The sequence below is a fragment of the Epithele typhae genome (assembly GCF_022376455.1).
Source record: "Epithele typhae strain CBS 203.58 chromosome Unknown BXZ73scaffold_1, whole genome shotgun sequence".
Classification (NCBI taxonomy): Eukaryota; Fungi; Basidiomycota; class Agaricomycetes; order Polyporales; family Epitheliaceae; genus Epithele; species Epithele typhae.
Window position 1 is genome coordinate 1,065,342 of NW_025954192.1, and position 26,744 is coordinate 1,092,085.

At 55.9% G+C, this 26,744-nt stretch overlaps 14 protein-coding genes across 14 annotated transcripts; 7 read left to right on the plus strand and 7 right to left on the minus strand.

The window, feature by feature from the left end:
• Nucleotides 1-72: 72 nt before the first annotated feature.
• BXZ73DRAFT_86332 (uncharacterized protein) lies at nt 73-1,622 on the plus strand (the record flags this gene model as incomplete). The annotated part of the gene is made up of 6 exons (XM_048024162.1): nt 73-884; nt 906-971; nt 1,008-1,158; nt 1,180-1,188; nt 1,213-1,334; nt 1,364-1,622. The coding sequence occupies 6 exons, from the start codon at nt 73-75 to the stop codon at nt 1,620-1,622; spliced, it is 1,419 nt and encodes a 472-aa protein (XP_047883869.1).
• Nucleotides 1,623-1,876: 254 nt separating this feature from the next.
• Nucleotides 1,877-2,689, plus strand: BXZ73DRAFT_37462 (uncharacterized protein; the record flags this gene model as incomplete). The annotated part of the gene is made up of 1 exon (XM_048018012.1): nt 1,877-2,689. The coding sequence occupies one exon, from the start codon at nt 1,877-1,879 to the stop codon at nt 2,687-2,689; it is 813 nt and encodes a 270-aa protein (XP_047883870.1).
• A 1,899-nt stretch (nt 2,690-4,588) lies between these two features.
• Nucleotides 4,589-5,818, minus strand: BXZ73DRAFT_37263 (LUC7-domain-containing protein; the record flags this gene model as incomplete). Its single annotated transcript, XM_048017966.1, has 6 exons — nt 4,589-4,909; nt 4,965-5,096; nt 5,145-5,288; nt 5,339-5,560; nt 5,614-5,730; nt 5,780-5,818. 6 exons carry the CDS (start codon nt 5,816-5,818, stop codon nt 4,589-4,591), a joined length of 975 nt encoding a protein of 324 aa, XP_047883871.1.
• A 1,083-nt stretch (nt 5,819-6,901) lies between these two features.
• Nucleotides 6,902-8,486, plus strand: BXZ73DRAFT_86334 (asparaginyl-tRNA synthetase; the record flags this gene model as incomplete). The annotated part of the gene is made up of 4 exons (XM_048024163.1): nt 6,902-7,116; nt 7,169-7,286; nt 7,337-7,474; nt 7,524-8,486. 4 exons carry the CDS (start codon nt 6,902-6,904, stop codon nt 8,484-8,486), a joined length of 1,434 nt encoding a protein of 477 aa, XP_047883872.1.
• A 431-nt stretch (nt 8,487-8,917) lies between these two features.
• BXZ73DRAFT_37594 (uncharacterized protein) lies at nt 8,918-10,923 on the minus strand (the record flags this gene model as incomplete). The annotated part of the gene is made up of 7 exons (XM_048018044.1): nt 8,918-9,669; nt 9,726-10,058; nt 10,110-10,286; nt 10,336-10,388; nt 10,442-10,701; nt 10,758-10,802; nt 10,867-10,923. 7 exons carry the CDS (start codon nt 10,921-10,923, stop codon nt 8,918-8,920), a joined length of 1,677 nt encoding a protein of 558 aa, XP_047883873.1.
• A 663-nt stretch (nt 10,924-11,586) lies between these two features.
• On the plus strand, nt 11,587-12,132 carry BXZ73DRAFT_6997 (uncharacterized protein; the record flags this gene model as incomplete). Its single annotated transcript, XM_048021781.1, has 1 exon — nt 11,587-12,132. A coding segment is annotated over one exon (546 nt), but the record flags the coding sequence as incomplete, so codon positions are not given.
• A 388-nt stretch (nt 12,133-12,520) lies between these two features.
• On the minus strand, nt 12,521-13,517 carry BXZ73DRAFT_95653 (uncharacterized protein; the record flags this gene model as incomplete). The annotated part of the gene is made up of 3 exons (XM_048026849.1): nt 12,521-12,739; nt 12,792-12,995; nt 13,065-13,517. The coding sequence occupies 3 exons, from the start codon at nt 13,515-13,517 to the stop codon at nt 12,521-12,523; spliced, it is 876 nt and encodes a 291-aa protein (XP_047883875.1).
• A 251-nt stretch (nt 13,518-13,768) lies between these two features.
• Nucleotides 13,769-18,455, plus strand: BXZ73DRAFT_36852 (cysteine proteinase; the record flags this gene model as incomplete). The annotated part of the gene is made up of 22 exons (XM_048017901.1): nt 13,769-14,186; nt 14,238-14,329; nt 14,380-14,418; nt 14,472-14,549; nt 14,606-14,733; nt 14,796-14,880; nt 14,931-15,026; nt 15,077-15,144; nt 15,197-15,517; nt 15,573-15,683; nt 15,736-15,819; nt 15,878-15,925; nt 15,980-16,168; nt 16,226-16,313; nt 16,369-16,596; nt 16,646-16,745; nt 16,797-16,904; nt 16,955-17,238; nt 17,299-17,567; nt 17,615-17,704; nt 17,756-18,023; nt 18,078-18,455. The coding sequence occupies 22 exons, from the start codon at nt 13,769-13,771 to the stop codon at nt 18,453-18,455; spliced, it is 3,570 nt and encodes a 1,189-aa protein (XP_047883876.1).
• A 230-nt stretch (nt 18,456-18,685) lies between these two features.
• Nucleotides 18,686-19,688, minus strand: BXZ73DRAFT_86337 (FRG1-like family-domain-containing protein; the record flags this gene model as incomplete). Its single annotated transcript, XM_048024164.1, has 5 exons — nt 18,686-18,701; nt 18,755-18,822; nt 18,879-18,939; nt 18,989-19,637; nt 19,664-19,688. The coding sequence occupies 5 exons, from the start codon at nt 19,686-19,688 to the stop codon at nt 18,686-18,688; spliced, it is 819 nt and encodes a 272-aa protein (XP_047883877.1).
• Nucleotides 19,689-19,957: 269 nt separating this feature from the next.
• BXZ73DRAFT_86338 (ribosomal protein L24) lies at nt 19,958-20,690 on the plus strand (the record flags this gene model as incomplete). Its single annotated transcript, XM_048024165.1, has 4 exons — nt 19,958-19,973; nt 20,134-20,246; nt 20,324-20,535; nt 20,585-20,690. The coding sequence occupies 4 exons, from the start codon at nt 19,958-19,960 to the stop codon at nt 20,688-20,690; spliced, it is 447 nt and encodes a 148-aa protein (XP_047883878.1).
• Nucleotides 20,691-20,981: 291 nt separating this feature from the next.
• Nucleotides 20,982-21,937, minus strand: BXZ73DRAFT_95655 (vacuolar ATP synthase subunit D; the record flags this gene model as incomplete). The annotated part of the gene is made up of 4 exons (XM_048026850.1): nt 20,982-21,141; nt 21,196-21,445; nt 21,510-21,702; nt 21,776-21,937. The coding sequence occupies 4 exons, from the start codon at nt 21,935-21,937 to the stop codon at nt 20,982-20,984; spliced, it is 765 nt and encodes a 254-aa protein (XP_047883879.1).
• A 315-nt stretch (nt 21,938-22,252) lies between these two features.
• On the minus strand, nt 22,253-23,542 carry BXZ73DRAFT_37565 (XAP5-domain-containing protein; the record flags this gene model as incomplete). Its single annotated transcript, XM_048018038.1, has 6 exons — nt 22,253-22,297; nt 22,366-22,560; nt 22,612-22,632; nt 22,684-22,782; nt 22,869-23,189; nt 23,264-23,542. 6 exons carry the CDS (start codon nt 23,540-23,542, stop codon nt 22,253-22,255), a joined length of 960 nt encoding a protein of 319 aa, XP_047883880.1.
• Nucleotides 23,543-23,715: 173 nt separating this feature from the next.
• Nucleotides 23,716-24,246, plus strand: BXZ73DRAFT_86341 (mitochondrial 30S ribosomal protein S13; the record flags this gene model as incomplete). The annotated part of the gene is made up of 2 exons (XM_048024166.1): nt 23,716-23,760; nt 23,815-24,246. The coding sequence occupies 2 exons, from the start codon at nt 23,716-23,718 to the stop codon at nt 24,244-24,246; spliced, it is 477 nt and encodes a 158-aa protein (XP_047883881.1).
• A 202-nt stretch (nt 24,247-24,448) lies between these two features.
• BXZ73DRAFT_37327 (transport protein particle complex subunit) lies at nt 24,449-25,264 on the minus strand (the record flags this gene model as incomplete). The annotated part of the gene is made up of 4 exons (XM_048017979.1): nt 24,449-24,568; nt 24,630-24,875; nt 24,938-25,135; nt 25,196-25,264. 4 exons carry the CDS (start codon nt 25,262-25,264, stop codon nt 24,449-24,451), a joined length of 633 nt encoding a protein of 210 aa, XP_047883882.1.
• Between the last annotated feature and the right edge of the window lie 1,480 nt (nt 25,265-26,744).

The window sequence follows — 26,744 nt, forward strand, 5'->3', positions numbered from 1 at the left end:
TCCCCCAGCGTCACGTGGTGATCTCACTCCTCGCACGCGTCACTCACGGCACCCTGGCCATCTCCTCTCCAAATGCTTTCACGAGTCCGCCGTCTCCCTACTGCGCTTCCGCGAGCCTCCCCTCGGCACTCTTCTCTATTTACCCGCAGACATGCCTCCCATGGCCCGTATCCGGAAGGAGTCAATCCTTATCCTTACCTCGATGATAGCTTCGCGACCAACACTATGCACGCAGTCGGATACTTCGGGCGACTCTTCAAATTCACTGCCGTAGGAGCGGTCTTGCTTGGGACAACCGCTTTCACCGCTTTTGAAGTCGCCCATCAGTACGTGGAGCACGTGAAGCTTGCGGCAGAGCAAGATCCGGAGGTGAAGAACTGGCAGTGGGAATTGGAGGCGGAGAGGTGGACGGGCTCGCCTAAAGGCGGCTCCGACTCTGGTCTTGGGTACAGAGGAAGGCATACGGTGCGGGCAGCATGGATGGCGCTGTACTGGGGCGCTGGACAGAAAGTTGTTGCCTCCAACGCTTTCTCCGGTGGTTCAAGCGGCGCGGCACTTGCTCCGATCGATGCGAATCTGGAGTATGCGCAGGAGTTTCTCGAGAGCGCTATCAGGTTCGCGGAGGGCGCGAAGAAAATCCATCCGATGACCTTGGCGACTCTCATCGCTCGCCGAGCCGACATTGTGGAGAGGATAGGGACCGTCGGTGCACTCGACGAGGCACGAGCGGAGTACACCCGCGTATGGCGTGCGCTCGGAGGACAGGGGATCGACGCAGCCCGGGTGGCCCTCAAGCTGGGCAACCTCAACCGCAGGTTGGGCGACCAGGAAGACGCGTTGTTGTGGTGGACGCGAACCCTTCAACTACTCCAGGCAACAGCGATGTTGCCATAGGTCCAGCAGAGACTCTCAAAGTCCCCGAATCCGCTCCTTCATCCCCCGCTGCTCAACGAACCCTCGCATCAGCGTTGGTATCCCTATCCGCGTTCTACTCGACCACCGGCCAGTTGGTTCAGGCCAAGCACTCGAAGAATCCGCCCTCAACCTGCTCCGCTCCCTCCCCGCCCCTCAATTTTCGCATCCGCTTCCCCGCCTCAAGCCCTCCACTTTCTCTATCTCCTCCATCGCTCCTCGATGCTCTCCGTGCACCACGCTGAGGTCCTCTACGCTCTACGGAAGAAACCGGCAGTGACCATCGAGTGGTTAACCCAGGCTGCTGAGTCTTCTGAGCGTGTAGCGCGCTCACTCACGCTGGCCCCTGAAGGATCACGGATTCAGAAAAACCACTCACCGCTACTACCCACGGAGGCGCCTTTGTCCACCATGTACGACAAGTCTCCAACCATGCGTGGGCCTGCGAAAGCCCTCTTCGCGATGCAAGGAGCACGGCGGCGAAGGCGTGGAACTACCTCGGTTATCTTACCGAGAAGTCCTCGGCGCCGGACGCCTCAGCCAGGGCCTTGGAATGTTACCAACGCGCTCTAGATTGGGCAGGCGTCAGCCGCGACGAGGATGGAGGTGCTGGTAAAGCAGGGGAGGGCGTTGCAGAGGCAGATTGGAAGGTGTATTGGGCGGATTATGTGCGTGCGAGGGATGTGACGAAGGGCAAGCAGCAGAAGTGACGCAGTCTACTAATGTGGATGCGATATATTCTTTTTCCTTTGCTTCACGTTGACACGTATCATGCACGATCACTATCATCAGTACTGGACGCCGGTCTGCTGTCCTAAAAATCTCAAAGTCCGGTCTCATAAAAGCGTGATATCTACACGCGTTACGACACGCGTTACGACACGCGTGACAGAACGCGTGACAGAACGCGTGAATTGCAGCAGCGCGTGACAGACGCGTCGCGCCATCCTAACTGTTCACCTCGATGACCCTGAAGCCTATCATCCTTCACAACTACAACGCCACTCATCGTTCAGAAGATGCAACCATTGATCAGTACACTCTAGCTCCTGCGCCGTCGTCCATACCTCCTTCTTACCATCCTCTTTCTGACCTCGCCCAGTCCACATCACTCTCCTACGTTCCCTCCCTCTCTTATTTCTGCTTCAAGGCCCTATTTGAGGGTCTAATCACAGATTCAGAGGCGCTTGTGGATCTGGGGAATGCAAGAGTGAGCTATCGACGTGCCCGCGACAGACATGACTTCGACATCCTCCAAGCACTCTTCCCCACTTACCGGCCACTGTCACCAGAGGACCACTGTGAAGACTTCAATCTTCGTCTCCTGGATCCACGCGCATGGGCAGGGCTCATACAACTCATAGAAGACCTTCCTCCTATCTTCCGAGAGTATACAATCCCTCTCTCTGATGTGCACCTCCCTCTCCTACAGACGATTCCCAACACTCCACACTTTTCCCTCGTCACCGTGTTGTCGTTACCTCAGTGTCATCATTTGAATGATGAGACCATAGTCGAACTTCGCGCCCTACACGCTCTATCCGCCTTCGACGCGAGTGGAACCCTCGTCAGCTCCTTTGGCATACGGCGACTCACGAAGACTGTCGTGTGGAGTGAAGAGCATACTCCCGAGAGGCGAGGACCATGGGGACTCCGCGCCCTCTTTCTCGTCAACTGCTTCCTCATCGACAAGGATGTGTTTGACTGCCTCCTTCGTCTACCTTTGCTCAGCATCATCGGTAAGTGTCCACGAATGTTTTCAACTCTGCTGTCTTGACCCAATCTCTTACAGATCTTCGAGGCACTGCATGCGCTCCATCCCATAGACCATCTGGGTTTCCCTTCAAACCCTGCTCGAATGCCGCACTATTTGACCGCTCCAACCTCCCGAAGGTTCTCAAATACCTTGCCTCTTGTTCCCTCAAACCAAAAACCACATTTTCAAGCCCGTTGCCGTTCTTCATCAAGATCGATGCTCTATATCATCCCTTCGCCCCACGCCCTCTCCGCGAGACTGTACCCCCCCTAAGTTCTGTCTTCCTGGTCTCAACACGGCATCTTCACGGGTATCCAGGAACCAGGTGGACGTCTTTCAACCTTACAATGCTTCAGTAAACGATCACAAGGATTGGGAAGATGACCTGACCGACGAGTCCGATGAAGACATGCATAGTTGCGGGCCGTTCTGCTCGGACGGAGAGCAGAGTGGTGATGATGGCTCTTGGTCTGACTTTTTCGGGCCTGATGGTTGGTGGTACGAACGGGCTCACGATCGGCGACGAAAACGTGCGAAAAGGAGACTCAGTCCTGAAGACCACCGCGATCTTCCTTTCAATGACGGCCCATACCAGGACGGGGCGTGGATGTCGCACACTGCAGACCTCGAACGTGACGCCATCAGGGAGCGTTTTGCCACAGCCAGATTCTACTCGCGGCCTGACCGACCAGCTCTTCCGGCGAGACCTCCCCTTACCGCGGAAGAAGCCACCCCACAACGACCCCCGGATCCCCTGACGCTCTTCCGACGCCCACCCTCGTGGGGCGATCTCCCGTCGACGCCGCCTCCGTCAAGGAGCGAAGCCCATCTGTCGAAGAGCGACGTCACCGGGGACAGCATATTTACCAAGGTCGCAGCATCGTCCTCACTCAAGCGCAAATACGGCGTCGAAGTACCCGCTTCGAGCACCCAAGTGCGCAAGAAGACTGTCACCCTGTCAACTATTGAGCGCATGGTGAGGCAGGTACAGGCACGCGGAGAGCAAGGGCAAGAGGCAGGGAACGCAGATCGGAAGGTGGTTCCTCTCTCGACCTTGACCCGATCTGTAAGCGCGAATCCCTTCGTACGAACGGGCGACGCGACAGACTCGACTAGCAAGCTCATGAAGAAGCCCGCTCGGATGGAACCCCCGGACCCTGCTCCGCGATCTGTCAACGACGGGGCCGCAAGCAGTGCTGATTCTCGTTTGATCACTACGAAGAAGCCGACTTCATCCACGACCACCTCAGACTCCATACGCTCAGACAAGGGACGAAGCGAAGCGTTCAACGGCCATCAGCTACTGCAAGTCGGAGTGAACCCCACTCAATCACTCCGTCCGTTTCGAAGGCCCAGTCCAAACTCGCTGAGCCTCCACCTCATGATGTGAACAAGGATTCCCCCCGCAGCGCGAAGAGACTCAAGCCCATTCTGAGCTTGCCTGTTCCTCAGTTCCCGGCCAGTACCTACAAAGCCGTCTCTATGCACCAACCCAAGGTCAAAGCCCCTTCATCGTCCAGTGTTCAGACGAAACTGGCCACAGCCAAATCGCTTACAGAGACCCCACGAGTTGCAGAGACTACTTCGCGCTCCGTTATGACCAAGCTCACTCCGCAAGTCCAACCCTCAAAGTCACGGAGCATAGATTCCAAGCCGTCGAGCAAGGGGAAGTCGACTAGCACGTTCGACTGGAAAGGATGGAGTCGAGGTTGACTTTATGAGATCTATCAGGATTTTACGCGTTTACGAGTTATAACCCGGATGCCATGGTTGCAGCCCACAGTACAGCCTTCTTGATTCACGATGGACAGATGCGGCTCGCATACAAAGATGGCAATCGTGAAAGGACTAAACAGTGAGTTTACAATACACAGCGATAACATAAGAAAGCAAGTCTCGACAGGATGTCCAACGCGATCATTAGTACCTGGAGCGACGACCAGGTGACCGCGACCGTTCCCTCTTCCTGTCACTGAATCCAATGTCAGCCGAAAGGCATAGACCGTCTGAAGTAGACTGAACCCACTCATACCGTGAAGAGTGTCGACTCTCATAACCCCGGTCGCGCTCACGGTAGTCATCACGGGAGGACCGGAACGAGTCACGGTCACCCCCACGAGGCGGAGCACCAGACGGAGGGGCACCCGATGGTACACTGGACGGTGGACCCATCTTGCGCTTGTCCCGGTCTTCCTTGAACTTGATCAACATGTTACGCAGCTCGTGGTAACCGAGATGCATCTGAACGTGGAGAATGAGGTCAGAGGGGAAGGAAGTAGCGAAATTATTCACGCACCTTGCCACCGAAGTGGTCCGCCAGACGACGATCCGAATCGAGTACTGACAGATACGCGCCGCACACGTCACATACACGCAGCCTCTGATGTCCAGAAGCTCCCGAGGTGTCTGTCAATTGTTGAAGCTCGCGCTGAAGAAGGTCAGGGAGGCGACAAGACTAATGGACCATACAACACACCTCCTTGTCCGCTTTCTCGCTCTTCAAAGCTTCAATTGCTTGCATCTCCCGCATGGACTCGTCCACCTTGCCCTGCTCTCCCAATGTCTCGATCTTCTCAGTGCCACCTTGAATGGCGAGCTCAATTTCCGCAATTTCCCTCATCTACCCAGCGTGAATACACCAAACAGCGTCAATTGGAACATGCCACTCACCAAGTTGGTCGTCTTCGCGTTCTCCTCTGGAGTCTTCTCCAACCTCCGGTGCGCAGTGCGAATTCTCCTGTCACACTCGTCGACGAAAGCAAAGATGTTGGACTCATACTCCGTTTGGAAGCGCGCGAAGATGGTGTCACTGGGACTGGCTTCTCGAGCGGCCAGGAACTCGGTTTTGAGCCGTTCGGTGTGCGATTTGGGGCAAGCACCGAGGTCCATTTTCTAAGACAGAGGGTCAACGACGCGCACACCACGAGCAGCTCTTGTATACGCACTGTGTTGGTGAACAAGGTATGCGGGCAGGTACCACAAAGGAAGTTCCTGCACACTTTTTCGTCCGACCAGTGCAGGTTCGCGTTGGACACGCCCATTGCTTCGGGACCCATCATTTGCTAGTGACCTGAGTACTTGAGTATTAACGAGAGAGGTGAACACGCATACCTCAAGGAGCTTCCTCTGCATCTCGGCTAGACGACCCATTCTTGCGACGCGAGCGAGATAGAGAAGGTGTGTGAGGAAGGGACTAGTACACAGGCGGTGGCTGCCACACCTTACTAGGTGTCGTGAATCGTGACCAGGTCGGCATTTGTACATGTTTGTCACCCCTCAGAGAGCATTGACGCCCGACCAAATCTTTGGCGCTTTCTAAACACTATTCGTGAAAGAGGCTGATGCTACCGACTGTACAGTACCAGTGCTACAAATTTCGCGACTTCTTCAGAATATTTCAGCTTGACGGACGCCGACGGCACTTCCCTGCTCAAGCACCGGAACGGCGCACTACATGATGATTCTCGCAGTACCCGAAATCCTCTCCCGTCACTCCGGCTGCTCCCGAGAGGACAGCTTGCCTCTGCTGTCTGTCGCGAGCACGCTCTTCTGAGGTGACGGCGTCGTGTTCAATCGTTCGACTCCTGAGCTGCTCGTTGAACCTGCCAATCACTGTTGCTACCAGTTAGCAGCGGGTTAAAACAAAAGCGACGCGAGACTAACTTCGGTCGATGCGGGCTGCAAAGATGAAAGTGTGAGATGCAGTACATGCTGTCATTGATCAGTCCACATGCCTTCCTCTCCCCTCATGGACGCGACGTTAACCATTTCCTCCTGGGGAGGAACGAGCCAACTCCCTGCCGGCGCCTTCCTAGGCTCCGCCATTTTCTGTTCCTGAGGAGGGACAAGAAAACGGGTGTCTTGGAGAGCCGGCTCTGACTGATATGCGGTCTTCTTCTCTTGGGAGGGCAAGTGACTCATCGCGGTGGATAAGAGGTGCGACAGAGTGCGATGTGATGCTAGCGGTGGACGTTAGGGAGAGCGAATGGTGTCCGGGAAGCATATATGCGCATTGACAACCCTAATGCATTTGTGACATCACTCTGTGGCACCGTCCATGGTCTCGTGTGCATGTCGTGTGAGAGGCAGTTAGGAGCAGGTGGAGGTGTTGTCTGGAGTCTGGACGCGATCTCGACTACACCACCCATGCCGTGCGCGATCCTGGGAAACGGTCACGTGGGCCATCCAGCTCTGGTGCATTGAGCCTGTGGCCCGCCGCGGCGGACCGCGACAATGCTCGCCCGCCGGCTCTTCTCCTCCGCCTCCCTTCCGCCAACGATACGCCAGCTTCTGGCCTCGCCTCCACCCCCGCACGCTGCAGTTGTTGAGGTCAATGGCTGGATCAAGTCCATCCGCAGACAGAAGAAGGTCGCCTTCGCAGTGATCTCCGACGGGTCTTCTGACTCAGGCCTTCAAGCGGTCTTTTCGAACACGGACCTTGCAAAATTGTACGTGGGCGACTCAAATGTTTCACTGCGCGCAAATTCAAAGTGCACATAGGCTTTCGAATGGTGCTAGTGTCAGACTACGTGGTGTTCTGACAAACAGTATCGGTGCTGGACAAGCAAAGGAGCTGAAGGTGGAGGCAGCGGAAGTCTTTGGTGATTGCGACCCAGAGGTACGTCCGCGTACTTGTATGCAACGTATGCATAATCGAAAAATTCTCAGGAGTATCCTCTCCAAAAGCAAGCAATGTCCGCGGAGCATCTACGAAATCACTGTCATCTGCGGCCCCGCACACGTGAAACGGGCTCTATGCTACGACTGCGAGATACTACTACTAGAGCTATGCACGACTTCTTCCAGGTGGGTCACCAGCTACACAATGCGCGCAGGTGTTTAACAACTGCAACAGGATAATGGGTTTTTACACATACATACGCCTATAATGACCTCTAGTGACTGTGAAGGTGCTGGCGAAACATTCCAGATCAGACCCAGCTCAAACGCAACCCTGCAATCCTCCAACGTAAAGCCTTCGGAGTACTTCAACCATCCCGCATACCTCACCGTCTCCTCTCAACTGCACCTAGAAGCCGTGGCGGCAGCCATCTCCCGTGTATACACTCTGTCTCCCTGTTTCCGTGCCGAACCCTCTCAAACCTCCCGTCACCTCGCCGAGTTTTGGATGCTGGAAGCCGAATGGGCCTTCCTGTCCTCGCTCCCACATCTTACCTCCCTGGTCGAAGGCTCCATCCGCCACATCCTCCGCACCCATGCAGACAGCCCGGAGATGGACGCAGTCTGGAAATCCCACCCCGCCGACGTCGCCTCCGCGCGACGCGCAGAGCTCCACACCTACGCGACTTCGCCCACGCCGTGGACGCGCCTCACGTACGCCGAGGCCATCGACATTCTCGCCGCACACCAGACGCGTTCTGGCGCGTTCGTCTTCGCCCCGAAGTGGGGCGCGTCCCTCCAGAGCGAGCACGAGCGCTGGCTCGCCGACGGGTACGTGCGCGGGCCGGTGTTCGTGACGGACTACCCTGCCGCGCTCAAGCCGTTCTACATGCGCGCGAACGCGGGGGAGCCCGACAGGGAGACCGTTGCGTGCTTCGACCTGCTGGTGCCGGGGCTTGGGGAGCTCGTCGGGGGCTCGCTCCGCGAGGAGCGCGTGGGGCTCCTCGAGGCCGCCTTGGACCGTCATGGGCTCAGCCGGGAGGACTACGGGTGGTATCTAGACCTGAGGCGGTTCGGTGGGGCGCCCCACGGCGGTTTCGGGCTGGGTTTCGAGCGGCTGATCAGCTGGATGAGCGGTATAGAGAGCGTGAGGGACTGTGTGGCAATGCCTCGGTGGGCTGGAAGGATATTGTTGTGACTTGTAACAGTCCGTCGTCATACTCTCAACTAACATCCTCTACTCGCCCAACACTGACCGCTGAACGACACGTCAACGTTTCAAATTAATGTTGGTCACCTGTATGCTCGAACTGCGCTTCTGAGCTGACTTGGTCGCATGGTGCAAGACACAGACCGACTAGGATTGAGACAGGATGATGTATCATCAAAAACATATGATACAGTCGTAAAAATAGTCAACTTTCAAGACACCTCTAGGGTAATGATAGTGCAGCAACATGGTACAAGACAACGTGAGAGGATTTATAAGACGATGAGGGGTGTCGACTTAACTTGAGTGAAGGGGCGTGTAAAAGTAGTCATTAGAGAGGAATAGTCTTTTGAGGATATAATACATGCAGCGAGGGCATGGGCCGACAATGTGTGCAGTGCCAAGAAAAGTCACAAAGCTCACGCAGCTGGGTTGCCCCGCCCGCGCCCACGACCATGACCACGAAAAGTGGAGAATCGGCCTCTGCCACGGCCACGACTGGGTGAGAATGGTGGCGTGCCTTGTTGGAATGATCCGGTGAAAGGACTAGTCGAACTGGGAGATGAAGGGGCTGAACCTTGTTGATTGTACGGGCGGAAAGAACCACGGTATGGGTTCTTACCACGGCCGCGAGAGCCGTTCGCACCGGATGGAGAGTGCGTCGCGTCGGAAGCAGCCGACGATGGAGAAGCAGTGTGTGAGCGGAGGTCCTCGACCACCACAGTTGGTCGTGACCGGTGGGGCTTGCCGTTAACCTGTGGCCGCGTAGAGCTCGAGGGCGGTGGGTTCGAAGATGGGGATGGTAGCGCTTCCGATACGGGCTTGCTGAGCGAGAACTTGCCGAAACTGTCCAACAAATTGACTAGCTCTTCGTGCTTGCTCGTCGACTTGACTCCATTCTGGAACTTCTTGTCATTTGCAATTCTCCAGGCCTCAGAAATATCGTCGTCGGTGAAGAGGTGCTTATCGAGAACCATCCAGACCACCTCAGGAACCTTTGAGTCAAGAGCTATGCGGAGGTTGGAGATGTGTTTAGGCGAGCGGTAGATGCCCTTGTTCTCGTTAGGTTCGTACGCCTCGAAGAGATGCTTGAGAACATTGGAATGGCCGTTCTGTAATGCCGCATGGAAGACCGTCATGTCATTACTGTTGCGTTCTTCAGGGTCGGCGCCTGTGACAATGCCTTGTCAGTACCAACGTAGTGGCGCAAAAGAAAGCCGAACGTACTGTGAGAGTCAAGCCACTCCACAATGTCAACGTTTCCATGCTTTGCGGCAATGTGCAGCAGCGTCTCAGCACGATCTCCGGGAGGCGTCTGGATGAAGTCTTCGAAACCCTTGCGTATCTCGCCGCCAGCTGCATCAACATCATCCTCCCATACACCTTTCTTGACAGTCGCAAAGTCTCCGCGACGAGCGGCCGCAAAGACCTCAGAGCGTTTTATTTGGGCCTGTTCTTGCTGTGATCGCATCTTTTGCTCTGCAGTCCTGCGCGACGCTGCCGCCTCCGCCTTCTTCGTAGAAGCCCTGTCGCGCTTCCTTTGCTCCGCCTCCCGCCGATCTGGAAGGCTGTGTTACAGCACTCCCAGAGAATGAAGACATGGTTATTCACCTTGCTCGCGTTCTCTCTCCTGTTCTGCTTTCCGAGCGGCCTCCTCCTCAGCACGCCGCTCCGCAGCACGCTCCTGTTCCTCCCGTTGTCGCCGCAGACGTGCGGCATACTGTTCCTCACTCTCGGGTGGGGATGGAGGGCGGTGAGAAGGATGGTGAGGATGAGCACGGGTGAATTCTATAGGGTAATTAAAACGGTGAACAATTGTGTCAAGTAGCAGACGTACGGGCGTGGGCAAAACGGCTCGATCGACCTCTCATGATTTCCTCAAACAGGAATCTACACACGGGTATGAGAAGGAGACTATGGGAACATTGAAAGACATAGCGCACCTGTAGAAGTCTAAGTGATCCTCAAAGTCGGATTCGTACTCATCGTAGTAGTCGTCGTCATCGAAGTAATCGTAGTCGTCGACATCATCGTCGTAGTAGTCCCCCTGGTTGAATCCGTATTCATGGGTGTGCGAGTGGCGTTGTGGCTCTGAGCGGTCGAGGTGCTTGACGAGCGTGTTGTAGGCGGCACTGACTTTCTGGAACTGAGCGGTGGCGTCCGCATCGCCTGGGTTCTTGTCGGGATGTGTTTTGAGCGCGAGCTAAAAGCATATCGTTTCCAATCAGTCTTGTGCGTTGATACCAGAAAGAATACTACACCTGCCTGCCTGTAGGCTGTCTTAACCGCTTCAAGGGACGCGCCCTGCCAAACGAGACGCGCCACCCCGCGTTAGGACCTGTTCTCAAGCGAGATGAAGAGAACGCACCTCTTCGATACCGAGGTCTTCGTAAGCGTCGCGGATAGATGCCTGTCTGGCAAACATGGCGGCTGGAGTGACGGGGAAAGGGGGGAGAGAGGGAGAGAGAGGCAAAAACGCGTGCCGATTTTAACGCTCGCGACGCGTCGCAAGTGGCCAGCTTTGGTTGCGGTATTCCTTTCTATGACGCGTCGCGTGGGCACCCGCCCCGCTTTGTCTCGACCACTCCTGATTCCTGCTCTGTGCGCACCGTCTGCCATCGCGGTCGTGTCACGGTGAATCTTGACTACGATGGTGCTCCGTAGTGCCCTTATGAATGCCAGGTACGTCCTAGAGGTCGACCGGGAGGCTAACGCCTTCTCACAGATGAGGCTGTCTGTTGCCTCTCTTGCAAGCCGCCTCCCCGGGGCGGGCGGTCGCTTCCTGGTATTCTTTGTGGATCAAGCCGCGAAACCATACCCCCTGCACGTCCTCAAGACCGTTGCTGCCATGCCTGCCACCACTCCTTCACCTTTCAGCAACCCTGAGCCGTCCTTCGTCGCCCCTGAAGCAGAGCTGCTCTTTTCCAACGTCCCTGATGCATGCAGCACACCAAGGGCCAGCCACTTCGGACCACTTCCCCCGCAGGCCGGCATCTCCTCCCTCAGGGCCGTCCCTAGCACGGACGACGAAAGCACGACCGCAACGTGCCTCCCACTTGCTCACCGCAGCGAGCTCATACTCCCCATCACTTCTACGGTGCCTTCTTCTTCTCCGGGTCTTGCTCTTGGGCGCGATATTGCCGCGGAGCTTCGCGAAGTCGTGGACAACCTCCTGGGAAAGAAGAAGGACGCACGTCAGGCCCTCCAGGACGAGAACGCTACTCTCCGCTCCCAGGTCTCCCTCCTCCGCTCCGCCCTCGCCAAGGCATCCACCCAGCCTGGCTCCGAGACCAGCATCGTGCTCGCGGCTCTCGAGGCGGAGCGCGCGCGCCGCCAGAACGCCGAAGAGAGCGGTGCTGCCACAGGACGCTACCTCGCCGAGCAGATCGAGACAGTATCCAAGCAGAAGATTGCACTCGAGACCGCGCTCAACAGCTCTTCGCACGGCCGCGACTTTTGGAAGTCGAAGGCCATCGCCGCTCTCGAGCGGTGCGAGGCACTGGAGGCGGAGAACCTGATGGTGAAGCGGCAGCTGGGCGCGTTCTCCCGCAAGCATGCGATCGTGGTGGAGAAGCAGATCAGCCACATGTTGCTCGACATCGCGAGGGAGAGGGAGCGTTTCAAGCTGATGGAGGGAGAAGAGGCGCTCTTGCTGAAATACGCACAGAAAGCTGACCATTCGAAACTTCTGGGCGTAAGGCTCCCACTTGTCATCCCTGAACATGCTCGCTCATTTCGGAAGTGCTCGCAGAACCTCAGTCCTCCTGCATCGCCGTCCAAAAGATCAAAGTCTCCGTATTGGATTGCTCTCAAGTGAATGTCGCCCACGTTCGTTACAATGTTGCACACCATGTGTTTGATGTCTTTCACTGGGATCGCACATGGTTGCCTCGCCGCCTTCATTATACATGTACATGCCGATATACAAATCGAGATAAGCTTCTCGTAATGGACGGGGGGGCTAAGTAGGACAGATATGCGCGCGTGACGAAGTTCCAGTAAGCTTGAAGATATCTATATACTCATGCCTCTGTTGCAACATTTTCTGCACGGATCTCGGACGGTGGGAGGTGGGAAAGGTGGACAGACGGGTGAAGGGACATCCGAGAGAACTGAGTGAGATCGCACTTCTTCAGTTCAATATAATTCTCGAGAAGCTTGCAATCGTCTTCGTCAAGAGTGATGGAGAATCCAGAGGATGAGGACCAGGACGTCGCACAAGTTAATTCCGGGATTTCAGGCTGTGGAGATCATGTTGTAGGTTTACATCGTGTGGAATTGATTGCCACTCACAAGGACATCTTCGTGCAAACCGGGCTCCGGCACTTCAACAGGAATGACGGAAACGACCTTGAGAGCAGCATGCGCAGGAATGAGTTGACCTTCCGAAAGCACAAGCTCGTCTTGGTCGCTAGGAATCAAGGCCTCTTCACTTAGTGACTGGCGTAGCCCGTGACCTTCGCAGGAGTTGCTCGGTGTGAACGCTTGACCAGGGATCTAGTGCGAAGACAGGAATATCATTCGAGTCGCATCAGCAGAAACATGACGCAGAAGCGGAAGTCGTACCTTGATAGAATCGAACATGGGAGACGGGGGCCGTGGGACGCGGAACTTGCGAACAATGAAGGCGCAGATGGCACGGAGGACGAAGAGACAGGCCAAGAAGACCAACGTATCTAGAGAGACGGAAGACAAGAGGGTGGCAGCGCTAGTGATTTTCATGATAAGATCTGCAGAGGCAGTCTGAGGCAGCTCCTGAGGCTCAGTTGAGTAGGGGTTGTTCTCGCCGCTGAGCTCGCCAAGATAGTCGTCCGCAATGTCTGTCGAAGCCGCAAGTCTCGGAAAGAAGGGTTGGCGGTGATTGCTCCAAGGTAGCCGATGCGAGGAGTCGCCAGTAGGAGCGGCAGAAAGTAGTGGCGTGTGTCTTGACAGAGTGCTTGTGATGAGTGTGGATGTGTATGGGGGATTGAGGGCGGAGAGCATGAAGATCCCAGTCAAAAGGAAGGTGAGAATGAACATGGTGGAGGACGGGGGCAAGAACGGCGGACGCACCTCCGCGTCTGTCACGTCTTGAACATGCCCGCCCAGTGCCTCTCCGTGAAGAGGTGATGTGCAGACGCAAGAGAGGGGGGCACGGGCTTCGCTTCGAGATCACGTTCGCGCGACGCGTTCGACAGACGCCCATGTGGCTTCAGCCACTGCCGCGTTCTGTGGCCCTGACACTCTTGCTTCTCCCCACATCCTTCGGGCCCTTTCTTCGCATAGCTTGTATGCCTCCGAAACGCACGCGACGACCATCCCCGTCTTCTGCTGGCCTTTCTGCTGGCGAGCGTCTCAAGCGCATCAAGCTCACCAATAACGCTGCCTACTCTGCGTGGGGCTGGGTCGAGACCGAAGTCACTCAAGCGTCCGACATCCGGGATGAGCATCTGTTGGCAACGTGTGGCTTCTCTCGAAGGAGCAGCCATCCAATTTGTCCGAACAAGCACCTTCCCGACTTCTCAAACACCTCCGCGAAACAATCCCCGGTTCACAGTCACTCCACTCGTCCGCAGAAGGTAGAGTCGGAAGTGGTGGACGACGTGATAGTGATTTCAGACGACGAGGGGTCGTCATGTACGCCTAAATTATGCAAATCTAATCCATACTGCTTGAACTATCTCGGCCAGGACAACTGGGAGAATGCTGGTACGCTGCCCTTAGTATGTGTGCTTTCGTGAACCTGACCTGCAGTCGAAGAGGACGCATATGAGGGGTGGATGAAAGTTCATAGTCTTGGCGAGAACCCAACTGTGAAGTCTAGAGACGGTAACATGCCTATAGGCCTTAAGGTGTGTTTCGCCACCGAGTTTCCCATCTTGAGAAGCTTACCGTGAAGTAGAACCTAGGTGCCACTTGCTATGCCAATGCTTACCTGCAGGTGAAAAAATCCAGCGAAGGCCGGCTATATATTTTCTCACAACAAAAACATAGGTATGGTTTCAGGACCTGCCATTTCGCAAGGGGGTGTACGAATGCCACGCGAGCTGCAATGCTCAGAGATCGTTCGAGGTTCGCTGTCAAGAAATCGCTGCTGAGTCTCGTCCTCATACGTTGTCTGTGCACAGGAATCCCCGATATTTCAGCTCCAGGTTACCTTTGCTGCAATGCAAACCTGTGCACTTTCTTCTTTCAATCCGGTCAAACTAGTAGAGAGTCTGAAGCTACGCGCTACTGAACAGCAGGACGCTCAAGAGTATGCTTCATATGGGTCGGTTCCATCACTGAGAATAAAGTCACTGAGCTGCAAGCGTGTAGGTTTTCCAAGCTGTTCATGGCGCACTTGGACAACGAATTCAAGCAACAAGAGAATTCGGGGCTCAGATCACTAGTTTCGGACCAGGTATGCATGAATTGCGGTCAAGATGACGATTCATTGACTAAGAGCCGCAGTTTCAAGGCAAGCAAGTATATAACACTGTTTGTCAAAACTGTCTCCGACACTCAGAGCGGGACTCGGATTTCCTGGAGATCGAAGTGAACCTCGAGGTGAGTCTTCTCAGACATCCTTCCATGCCATCTGTTGATTCATTTTACAGAACAACGCTACTCTAGAAGAACGGTTAGCTGCACTGTTGGAGCCAGAAACCCTGTCGGACGATAACAAGTGTGTTCTCGCCGAATGAACCATGATCGTCGAGATGCTCATCCAATTGCAGATATCTATGTCAGCAGTGTGACAGTCTTCAGGATGCCAAACGCTACACTGAGCTTCGCAAGCTACCTCCCGTACTCCACTTCTCACTCTTGCGCTTCGTTTACGATCTCACTACTATGGAGCGCAAGAAGTCGAAGCAAGTTATCCTGTTTCCGACTTTGATTGACATGGATAGATTTCTCGGTTCAGAGGAGATTCGGAAGCAGCGGAAGAAAAAGCCTATGAAGGAGAGCCAAAATCTCTATGAACTTCGAGGAATCCTCTTGCACAAAGGCACGAGCGCATACCATGGCCATTATGAGGCTCAAGTTTTCGACGTCGTGTGCGTTGTTATGATGCTTAGGGTGTGGCAAGGACTCATTAGAACACTGTTTTAGCCACCAAGGATGGTATCAATTCAACGACGAGGTCGTCACACACATCGATTCTTTGGTCCCAGATCTCGACATATCCAAGAAAGGGGGTAAAGCGGCTAAGGATGTGAAGAAGTAAGGTGGATTTGTTTCTCACGGACGGAGCACGGTCTAAACCTATATACAGGAAATCGCAAAATGGCTCAAGCAAGGGACGTCCTGCTAAGAATCGTCGGCGCGTTGACAGTGACAGCGATATTGAGGTTGTCGAGTACGAATTCCACGGCGTGGAGTCTCATCGAGTCATGTTCTGATTTGACTGCTTGCAGGGATTCGTCGCGGTCTCAGCAACCATCCCCACCTACGGAAGGACCTAAGTAAGTTGGCCATGCATATCATCAATTCGATTGGGGCATCATAACGTCTGTCAGATACATTTCTTCCAAAGATGCATATATGCTAGTGTATGCGCGTGTCAGGGATGGAAACGTTCCAGGCACAAGCGGTCAAGCAGACGCCTCCTCCCAGCCAGTAGTCCCCACGCCTCCAACGAAGGCTCTCGAAGTTGTCAACAACCTAAACGCCGAGCATGTCCAGAATTGTGATGAGTTCGCTAAACGGTACGATGGACTCGTCGCTCGAACGGTGTACTGTTGCTGAAGTCATGATGCATACAGAGAAGCGGAGGAGAAAGAGCGTTACAATCGGAAACGAGATATGGTCATGGATGTCTATCGCAGCTGGAATGTCACGTCTCGCAACGAGGTAGGACTTCGCTTTAGAACCCGTCATGTTACAGGCGACCAAACTAGAGTTTCAGGATCAAGTTATCATGAGCCGTCAAGCACTAGAGACATGGCTGTGCCGACATATTGTCAAGCCTAAAACACCAAAAGCTACTCCTGCCCCTGCGATAGACCTAACAGATACCAAGGAGCCTCGGAGGGATGATGCACCGGTCGTTCCAAGACTTGCAATCACGGACATTATTTGCGAACATCGTTTCCTGGACCCCCAGAAAGCGGGGGACATGAAAGTCCTGAGAAAGGTGTGCACCACTGTCTTATCTGGCTCAGTCATCTGAATGTCAGCAACAGGCTTCCTACACACGGATCGCGGATGAAGACGGAGGGCCGTTAGGAACAGAGTTTTCCACAACGGACGTTTGCAGAACATGTGTGGAGCACATATTCAAAGGTATTGCACTTTACATTCAAGGTGCATCGGTATTGACATCCTTCTGCGTAGAAAAACTGTACCAGGTCGAGCATCCACGAGTTGTCGCACGGTTTGACGAGGTTGCTGCTGTTGAGGAAGACGGAGATGGCTATTTCGTATCGAGACCTTGGCTCAAAGGTTTGCTTTGAACGGTATTCTTATGCGGCAGAATGCTGATATTTTGATAGATTGGCGACTTGCGAAACCCAAGATGCATCTTGAAGGTGCACCAGATCCTCCTCCAGACGCCGCGGACTTCCTGAACGATGTAATTTGCGAGCATGGTGGGCTGTCTACGAACACAGTAACACGTCGGCGAATCTCTGCACAGGCGTACATGATCCTCCAGGAACTCTTCTCCAACTGGAAGCCGCCCTCCACATCCTCGGAACTATGCGCTGTCTGTGAGGCCATGTTGCATTTGTCCAAGGAGGACAGGCGTGAGTTCCGCAAGTTGGCGGAGGACGAAAAGGTCAGCTGACCGATTCTCCTCCTGCGACGCTAATTCCTTATACTGCCCTGCAAATTGCAGGCAAGGTTGAAGCACATGCATGAAAATGCACTGAATGGCAACGTATCGCTTCTTGAAGACACTCCATGCGCCATCGTCCCCACTTCATTCGTGCGCGCGTGGCGGCAGTGGACGTTGCGCCCGGGCGATATTGCACGACCTGAAGTCATAGACAATGCGCAGTTCGTCTGTGAACACGGTCTCCTCGCCTTTGATCCCAATCTCGGAGGCGATCTAGATGGGTCCATGTCAATCATCAAACGGAGCGACTGGGACACCTTGGAAGAACTGTACGCTGGGATCTACACTTTCGTGACGTGTCCTCACACTCAAACAGGTACTCGGCCAAGCCGCTCATTGCCATCGAGAGGATTGACGACAAGTATACGCATGAGCTTAGCGTCTGCAGCGACTGCCGTCTCAAGAGGTGACCTGATTTACGGCCCTTAGGTTTGGCTCGATACTGACCGTCCTGCAGACGAACAGAGTTCGACATGACCGAGATTACAGTCCGAGTCCTCCGACCCACTGATCCCACACCAACTCCAGAGACTTACAATGAGACACGATTCGTCCCTGACAAATCCTCTCACCCACCGGTCCAAGCTACCTTGCTCACATACAGTAAGCGGGTTAATATGGAAGGCTCTCGGAAATCGAAGCGTATACGGCAAGGCAGGGAGTACGGCAAGAAGCACAAGATTACTATTACCAAATCCATGTCAGTAAAGGACCTCAAAGTCATGGTCAGTTTCCACTTCACGAATACACCGACACCGCATTGAGTCTAAGCATTGCAGTTCGGCGACGAGCTCGGTATCCCGGTGATCTCGCAACGGCTCTTTTACAGAGGCAGAGAGTTGGAAGACAGTGCAGCGACCATGGTTTCTCTCGGGATCCTGTCAAACGATCTCCTTGACCTCAAGGAAGAGAGTGAAGATGTCACAATCATCACTGATACGGAGGACAACGTGCCTAGCAACAGCAAGAAGACGAAGCGGGCTGAAGGGCAAGCCTTCGGCGGGACCCTTCTAGGCGGGTCGTCTTTCGCCACTGCACCACCGTCCAGCTCTCCGTCCACACCTGCAGTGATTGCTTGCCCCGCATGTACGTACGAGAATTGTGCTACAGAGGTTGCATGTGTCATGTGCGACACTCCGCTACTCAATACATACTGAGTGTCGCTCCCCACACCAGACTGTAAATACCGTCCCACTCCTTTCCCGTTCGACCTTCGCTCGAATATGACTGCCTGCTTACGAGGTATATCGCGCTTAATGGACTGTCGTGTCGATATCATTGCAGCACTATTATCGGTGGAAGTCCTCCACCATGGAGACGCAGAAAATATGTAGTGTAAGAGACCTAGACAATACAGCTCATAATACACGGTCGAAGAGGGATCGATTCAGCAGAAACGGTCACTATTATGGGTATTAGATATATAGGAGCGTGGTAGCACATGAAGGCGACTCACCTCTTCAGTTTAGCTCGTCGCTCAAGCATGGCTTCAGCTAGTCGACCTTCCTTCTTCGCTTCCCGAAGCTGCAACGAAATCTCGGTAAGGCACTCATTGACGAGAAAATAAGGGTGCAAGATACCTCGCGCTTATCCTCAGATGATACGACCGACCGACCGGCACCCCACGCTTGATACAGTTTGCTGACCGGATGTGAGTACTACAGCATTCAAGCGAAGTCGAATTGCTCACTTGGTACCAGCCTCATCTGTGGTAGTTGTATCAATCCCCTTACGCTTTTTCTCCTCGGCATGGGCCTCTTTCTTGTATTTGCTTTGTATCTTGACCCAGAAACGCTCACCGAAGCCAACCTCGTCACTGTCGCCTCGCAACGAAAGTTGTCCGCCGGCAACTTCGTCCACGCTGAGGTACTTCTCGTAGATATTCTGGAACGCGACCATCCCATCTGGAAATACAACCGGAGTCCATTCTTCTTGCGGTCCGCGCGCTTCTCTGTCCGCAGACACGAGCCCATGTTTGTCGCAGGAGATGAATTTGCCTTCTCCCACACCAGTGCGGATGTTGACGGTCGGGGAGCCTGCGACGCGCGTGACTACCCAGACCTGGGAGACGTCTGTGGGTGTGCGCTCCAGAATCGTAAGCGGAGCAGCATCCTCCGTCTTGTCTTTGTCGGCAGAGTGAAGCACGATGCGCCCACGGGTAGAGTCGTAGGTAATGCATAGTGGGGAAGGGTCGGAGGGATGCAGAATGAAGGTAGGTCCACGGAATTCAATCGCTTCTTCCGGCAGCACCCAGGTCTCCGGAGACTCTTCGATGTCATCCCTGCGGCGTCGTCTGCTGGGGCCCTCATCTCCATCTTCATGTTTTCGCTTCTTCTTGACTTGTCGCCCTTGAACTTGAGTTTACTTGAACGTACTTTGTCAGAGGACATGGCTAGCTGCTGAGTAAAATATCTTGTGTGTATAAGAAGCTGAGTGCGTAGAGCCGAGATGATGAGTGAGAGCACGAACACGAGCACTAGACTGTACACTGGCCTGAGTCCACTCCAGCGGGGTCGCGTGTGCCACAGGATCATTGTGCGCCTATTATCGTCACAGACGTCACCCTTACTTGATGTCACAGACTCACGAGCGTCTAGCACTACTGCTGGTCGGAGGAGAATCTGCCATCGTCACCGTCGACATCCTCAAGACCCTCAAGATGAAGTTCAACGCCGGTGAGTCTTCGTATGTTGCGTCTTTAGATGCTGCTGCGCCGTCGGATGAAGGAATGCAGACTGTTGGACTGGTCCAGTGGGGTGGATGGCTTGGATGCATTGTGGATGTCATGGGTATGGTGGGTCGAATTTCGCTAAACGGTCCCTCTCCAACACACAGACACTTCCTCGTCCCGCCGCAAGTCGCGCAAGGCGCACTTCTCGGCGCCCTCTTCCGTTCGCCGCAAGATCATGTCCTCTTCCCTGAGCAAGGAGCTCCGCGGCAAGTACAACGTACGTTCCTCCTGCACAGAACCTAAAGCGGGACGCTTACCGCGCATCTTCTGCAATTCCCTTGACATCAATCTCAGACCCGCGCGCTGCCTGTTCGTAAGGATGATGAGGTCCGCATTGTTCGGGGCAAGTACAAGGGTCGGGAGGGCAAGGTCACCCAGGTGTACCGCAAGAAGTGGGTTATCCATGTCGAGCGCGTTCAGCGCGACAAGTCCAACGGCGCGACGGTTCCCATTGGCATCCACCCCAGCAACGTCGTTATCACGACCATCAAGCTGGACAAGGACAGGTGAGCGTTGCCCATTGTGTGGCGGAGAATAAGGCTCACATTAGATCAGGCGGGCAATCCTTGACCGGAAAGACCGGAAGAAGGCACCAAAGACCGCGGGTGAGGATGTTGAGATGGTCGATGTGAGTTTTATTTCACTGTCTCATCATTCGTGAAACTGACTAGCGTTCAGTAACCTCGTACCTCCGTTCTGCTTCCTCTCCTCCCATCGCTGTCTTCGCATGTCCGCTGCAAAATCACACATGTATGTATGCCACTACGACGCATATGTTATGCCACATAGGCCACAGGCCATCTTTGCCACCTTCTGCAGCGTGACAGCACCTCAAAAATTGGTTCAACCGTACGGAATCCTAGTCGTACACATGTTGTATTGTACATGGGGGTTGGGTATCGAATTCGCTATCACGAAAGAGGCGTCCGCGATGTCTGCATTATAAGCATGCCTAGAAAATTACATCCTCGTCTTTGCTGCTCAGAAGATCCCCGGCACTCTCTTCGGCGAGGTCCAGCGGAGGAGTTTCTTCGCCGGCTTCAATTTGCGCTTTGCGAGTGGCCTCCGCGATCTCTGCATCTCGTTTCTTCTTCCCTTGCACCTTCTTCAGGCTGGAATCGATCGATCATTGGAGAAATGCAAACGAAGGATCTGAACGGACGTACCGGAAGAACTCTTCTCTATCCATCTCGTCCAGTTCGCTAGTGATGTATTTGATCGTGTTCTCCAACCTTGGGATGACGACGTGTTCAATGGCGTTCACTCGACGGTTCGTTGCGCGAATGACTTCGTCCAAGATCATGAACGCGGTTTGGAGAGATGCGAGCTCGACCAGGGTCTCAACCGCCTTGGCGTAAACTTCCTTCGCGCGCAATACCTGCTGGCCACCACGGCCGAGACCCGTAAGGTTGAAATCTGGCACGATAATCACACTGCGCTCAATCTGTGCAGGTGACGGCAAGAGAGAGAGCCAACGCACCAGAGCCCGGGACCCGATCAACCTCGAACGCAGGGAGGACCACGCCCGAGACGTTCTCCTGCTTCGCCTTCACCTTGAATGACGCAGACTTGGCCTGCTCCTGCACGAGGTACGAGATGTCGCCCGTCGCATATGTCACCTCCGCGAGCGAGAACGAGGCGAGCTGCATCACCCGGCCCATCTTTCGCTTCGCCTGGAGGGAACAATGGTGAGTCGTACATCTCCGGGACATCGAGCGCAAGCCAGTGCGGCGAGTCGGGACATACCTCGTCGACTCGACGGAGAATCGCGCGGAAGCGGGTCGTGAGCGCATCACGCTTCTTTGCGAGGAGGGAGTGGCCGGTCTGGGCACCCTTGAGACGGAGCTTGGTGTTCGTCAGGGCCATCCGCGTGGGGAAGATATTCTCTCTGGGACCGGTGCCCGACATGGCTGCGATGAGTTCGGGGGGCTAGGAGGACGGTTTTGCGAGCGGAATGGGTGCAGCAGGATCAGCACTCAGTCGAGGGAAACCGGAAAGGGAGTGCAGGCGCCCACGCGGAGCGGAACCGTCTCGGCGGGTAGCCCTAAGTGGCGGTCTAGAAACGACCAGCCACGCTTGCAATTAGTGTGTGCTGACAAAATAAAATCATCGAATTCACCCGAGTGGGCCTCTACAACAAACTACTATGTACGGGCACGAAAGGAAACTAACATGAAGAGTTGTATGCGATGCGACGAGGTTTGTAGTACTACGTCATAGCCTCTATGAGATGGTATACTTCCCATAGTTCTTGTCGGGATCGTAGACCTGCGACGAATCAGATACCGTGAGTACGCTTCTTCAAGAAACTGGATAACGGGCAGTACGACACGTACCTCCCACCGAGACGCGGGGAAAATGTGTTTGTTCCGCTGATACCAGCTTCTCTCGACCACCTTGCCCGCGTGGGACTCGTCCTTCTCGACGGATGCGTCGGCCAGTAGCCGAATGTCGTCATGCACGTCGAAATTGAACAGGGGACCCGACTTCCCACGAGCTTTGTTCACGATGAAGTCGTAGAAGGTGTAGTGCTGCTTCCTGTGTCAATATCGAAGGCGAGATGCGACGACTGGAAGACATACCCCGGGAATGATCAAATCTTCCTGTGGGGACATCAGCATGTGCGTGCGCGTCACAAGGGAGTACACACGAACCTTGACATACATAAGGTTGTCCACACTCACGCCGCGCAGTTCTGGGAACTGCTGTCGACATTTCTCAAGAAAGCCTGAAATAGTATCGCTCTTCTTGCACTACGTAACGAATGTGCATGCCAGACGTGCATGTATCTGTGTGGTCAGGCCCGCAATGGGGCGGAGAGGAGCTCGGAAGAACTCACCATCACACTCTTACGATGCCCACTTCCGTCCCAGTAGGAATACGTGATCTCGATGTCCTCTTTCTTGAGCTCTTCCTGCTTGCGCAGCCATTCCTGGCGGAGCTCTTCACGCTCCCTTCGCTCGGCCTCCTCCCGGTCTCGGTCCGGAAGAAAAGAGGTGTCTACCTCAGGATTCTTGCGTGACTTTGGTCGTTTCACGGGAGGCTCATCTCCATTGACCAGAGAGTCATTTTCGCCCTCATCATCGTCCAGCGCGAATGAGAGTGTGGCTTTGGCCGCCTTCTTGCGTTTCTTCACCTTCTTCTCATCCCTAAGCAACCACTCCAGGTCCAGTAAGCAAACCGACGCGCATAAAAGGACCTGGCGGCGGTTGCAGCCGTTATGTGAATGTTGACATACTTGAGTTCGTTCGTGCGCGCAGCCTCACGGGCCTTTGCCTCTTCCAACTCCTTCCTACGCTGCTGAAACTCCTCCAGCTTGACAAGACCCACGGTGCTCTTCTTGAGCGTGTCCTCCATGGAATCATTCTGCCCAACGAAACGGTTTGAGGATGGTCGCGCCTTCTCCGTTTCCTGGATGAGGGTCTGCTTCTGCCGTTCGAAATCCTCGCGCATGAGGTTGCGCTGCTTGGCGAGAGCCTCTTCGCGGCGCCCCTCCGCCTTGTTGTTCGACATGATGGTCAGACGCGGTCGGCCGAGGGAGTGGCGGAAGGGAAGGCGGGGTTGAGTAGACGCCCTCTGCCGCTGTCGCGTGCAAGCACACGAGCGCCTACGCGACGTCTCTGCTCTGCTACCACCGCCGCGCTCCGTCACCTCCAACACACCAGGGCTGGGACCCGTCTCTCACCATGCATATCCTCGGCGTCGCTCTGCCTGAACGCCACTTTGTCAAGGTGCGCCTTCCCTTCGTCTGCACGCTCCCCGGGCTCGCGCTGACCCACCCAGAGCATGCCTTGACGCACTTCTACGGGATCGGGAATGCCACCGCCGCCCGCCTCTGCGCGCGCGTGCAAGTCCACGACCGCTGCCGCGTGCGCAACCTGAACGAGACGCAGGTGACGGCGCTGACCGCGTTCCTCGCCTCGCCCTCGAACTCGCCCACCGTGCCCGCGCTGCCGCTCGCCGCGCCCGACTTCGCGCCCCCGCGGCTGGGCGCGAAGTTCACGCCGCCGCAGGTGCAGCCCCCGCCGGACATGCTGCGGGAGATCAAGCTGGAGACGGACCTGCGGAGGCAGGTGCGGGACAACATCGCGCACCAGCGCATGATCGGCTCGTACGTCGGTCGGCGGCACGCGATGCAGCTGCCCGTCCGCGGCCAGAACACCAAGTCGAACGCGAAGACGGCGAAGAAGCTCAACAGGGTCGAGCGCTGGGCGTAGGCGTGTGGTCGCCGCCGGGGAGATTGCTTCTCGGTGAGCACTTTCGAGCTGTGTTCGTGCGACGAAAGTTGATCGGACTCGCGCGTGCGTGCTTTCCGCCGCCCTAGACCCTGCTGCTGCAGTTCTGCGGGTGCAGTGCGTGGAGGGGGGCTATTATACATGCGATACACGCGAAATTACTGTACATTCCGTACTGCGGTATCTAGTCATCGCCGACAGGCACCTCTTCCTCCAGATATTTCACAAGAGTGACGCGGATTTCGGTAGCCTCGTCGCCGCGCAGGACGTCCGAAATGAAGGACGCCGTGACTTGCATTTGGACCTAAATATGGCAGCCAGTCGACTTCGGTTCTGGTACTTCGAAGGAAAAGAGGATCACGCACCATCTCTAAAGCTCCCCTAAGCACCCCACAAAGCACGTTGCTGAACCACAGACCGCCGTCCAGAGCTTCCTCTGGCAGCTCTACAAACTCCGCCAAGGGGTTCTCCTCGAACGTTAGCGTGAAGGTCGCACCGGGAGAATTTGCCTGTGGAAGAGGCATGCTCGTCCGGGTGGGCGAGGATGCAGCGGTCGGCGCGGCGCCATGAACTACATTCGGGGTGATGTTCAGGAACGACTTGAATCCGACCTGCGGGCACGATGTCGTCAGAGGGTGTACGGAGACCGCATGGTGGATGGAGAATGACATACTTTTGCGACGACCTCGCCGACCTCGCGGAAGTCTGCACAGCGGCCGAGGCTGCTCCGGGCGAGGAAGTCCTCGATGAGCCGGGTGCCGATGTTGTAGCCCATCTTGTCGAGCTGCTTGTTGACCTCGGCGTAGTCCTCATAGTCCTGGATGAGCTGCACGACGAGGGCGCCGTACGTCAGGGCGAAGAGCTCTGCATTCTATCCCTGTGCATGTCAGGATGGGGGAGAATGATGGCGCGAGGCGGGATCCGGGCTTACAATCTTCTCAGTGCGGCCCTTCCAGAGGTCCTCGCCTATGGCCTTGTATTGCTTGCTCGTGGTCGCCATGGGATGTGACTGGCGGACAACGAGGAGGGCTGATGGCGGCTGTGCGCGTTGGTGGGGGAGGCGCAGGTGGACGGGCGTCGGGAATGGAGAAGAGATCTCCCCGGCGGAGAGGGCGAGGCGTCGACTCGGGTACTGGCGCCTATCTCGAGGTCGCGTTGATCAGGCGGCGGAGACCCAACGGCGAGGAGACTTGGTTGTCGCGTCCGGCTAGCACGTCATCTGTCTCCTGCTCGCGAACTCGGCGGGCGACATGGGCGGCGGTGAGCGACGAGCAAGGGCGCTCCGTCGGCGCTCAAATTGCTGAGAAGGCGAGGGCGGATCCGTAGAACCAGGAACGCGTCGGTCGGCCTGGGGCTCATTCCGTTTGGACCAGGTCTTGTCTCGCATGTGGGCCGGAGGCAGGGCGGGCCCGGACAGGTGAGATGAACGGGCAGCAGACCGCGTCGGAGACGGGCTAGGACGCATATTTGGCGGTGCTACACGTGGGGCTGATGCTGAGACGAGTGACGGTGCAAGGTGCAATGGACGGAGACCTCGCGGGCCTCGAGGACCGCGTGCGCACTGCGCGACGGCGACGGAAGAATGGGAAGCGGACGGGTGACGGGAGGCAGGCGAGTGACAGGCAGGCTCGGGGAGCAAGACATGCGATCTCCGCCTGCCGTTGGCCACACCCTGGGACCACCAGCTGACCATTACGACGTCGCGCGGGGGACATATGACCAGACTTGTATCGCAGCAGATCAGCAAGTCCACACGCGAACCGTGATGCTGACGATCCACCCAATCTAGCCCTTCGCTGTCCCTTCCCGCCCGTCGTCGTGTCCGAGCTGCGCGCAGAGCGTCTGCGACACTCGGGAGGGCGATGGAACGCACGGATCACGGCTCAAACGTCCGGCAGGGTAACGTCGCGCCGCGAAGGGTTTGCAGGGGGCCGCAGGGGCGGGGATCTGGAGCTCGGAGGGCAAAGCTAAAGAGTCGAGAGACCATCGTCTCGGCTGGGCGGTCGGGATGGCGATCTGGCAGCAACCGTTGCGCGATCGCTGCGCGGTGGCGGGAGCGGGCGAGGCGGGAGATAACAGAGGCGGGCGTCGGACTTGAATTGCAGCAACAAACTCAGCCTGTGCGCGTGGGCCGGGGCAGGCATCTGTAGCAGTGGTTAATAAGGAAGGCTATTTGCTGCTGTTTGGCCCGCTGCGCCCAAGACGTGCACCAGAGCCCTGCCAGACGCCCTCTGCCAGACGCTGCTCGACCGGACTCTGCTGCAGGTGCCCGTCGCTGTCTGCTGCCCGTTCCGACGACATCCCCCAGCTCCTGCCCCACCTGCCGCCGCCGCGGCTTATGCCCCTCACGCCCCCCGCGCCCCCCACCACGCGCCGATTCCGTTGATTGCTCCCACCCGCTCCCCGTCCGTCCGCCGAGGTGTGTATGTCCTCCGTCTCCGTCTCCCTTTCCCGTGCCATGCCCAACGCCCATTCCCCCA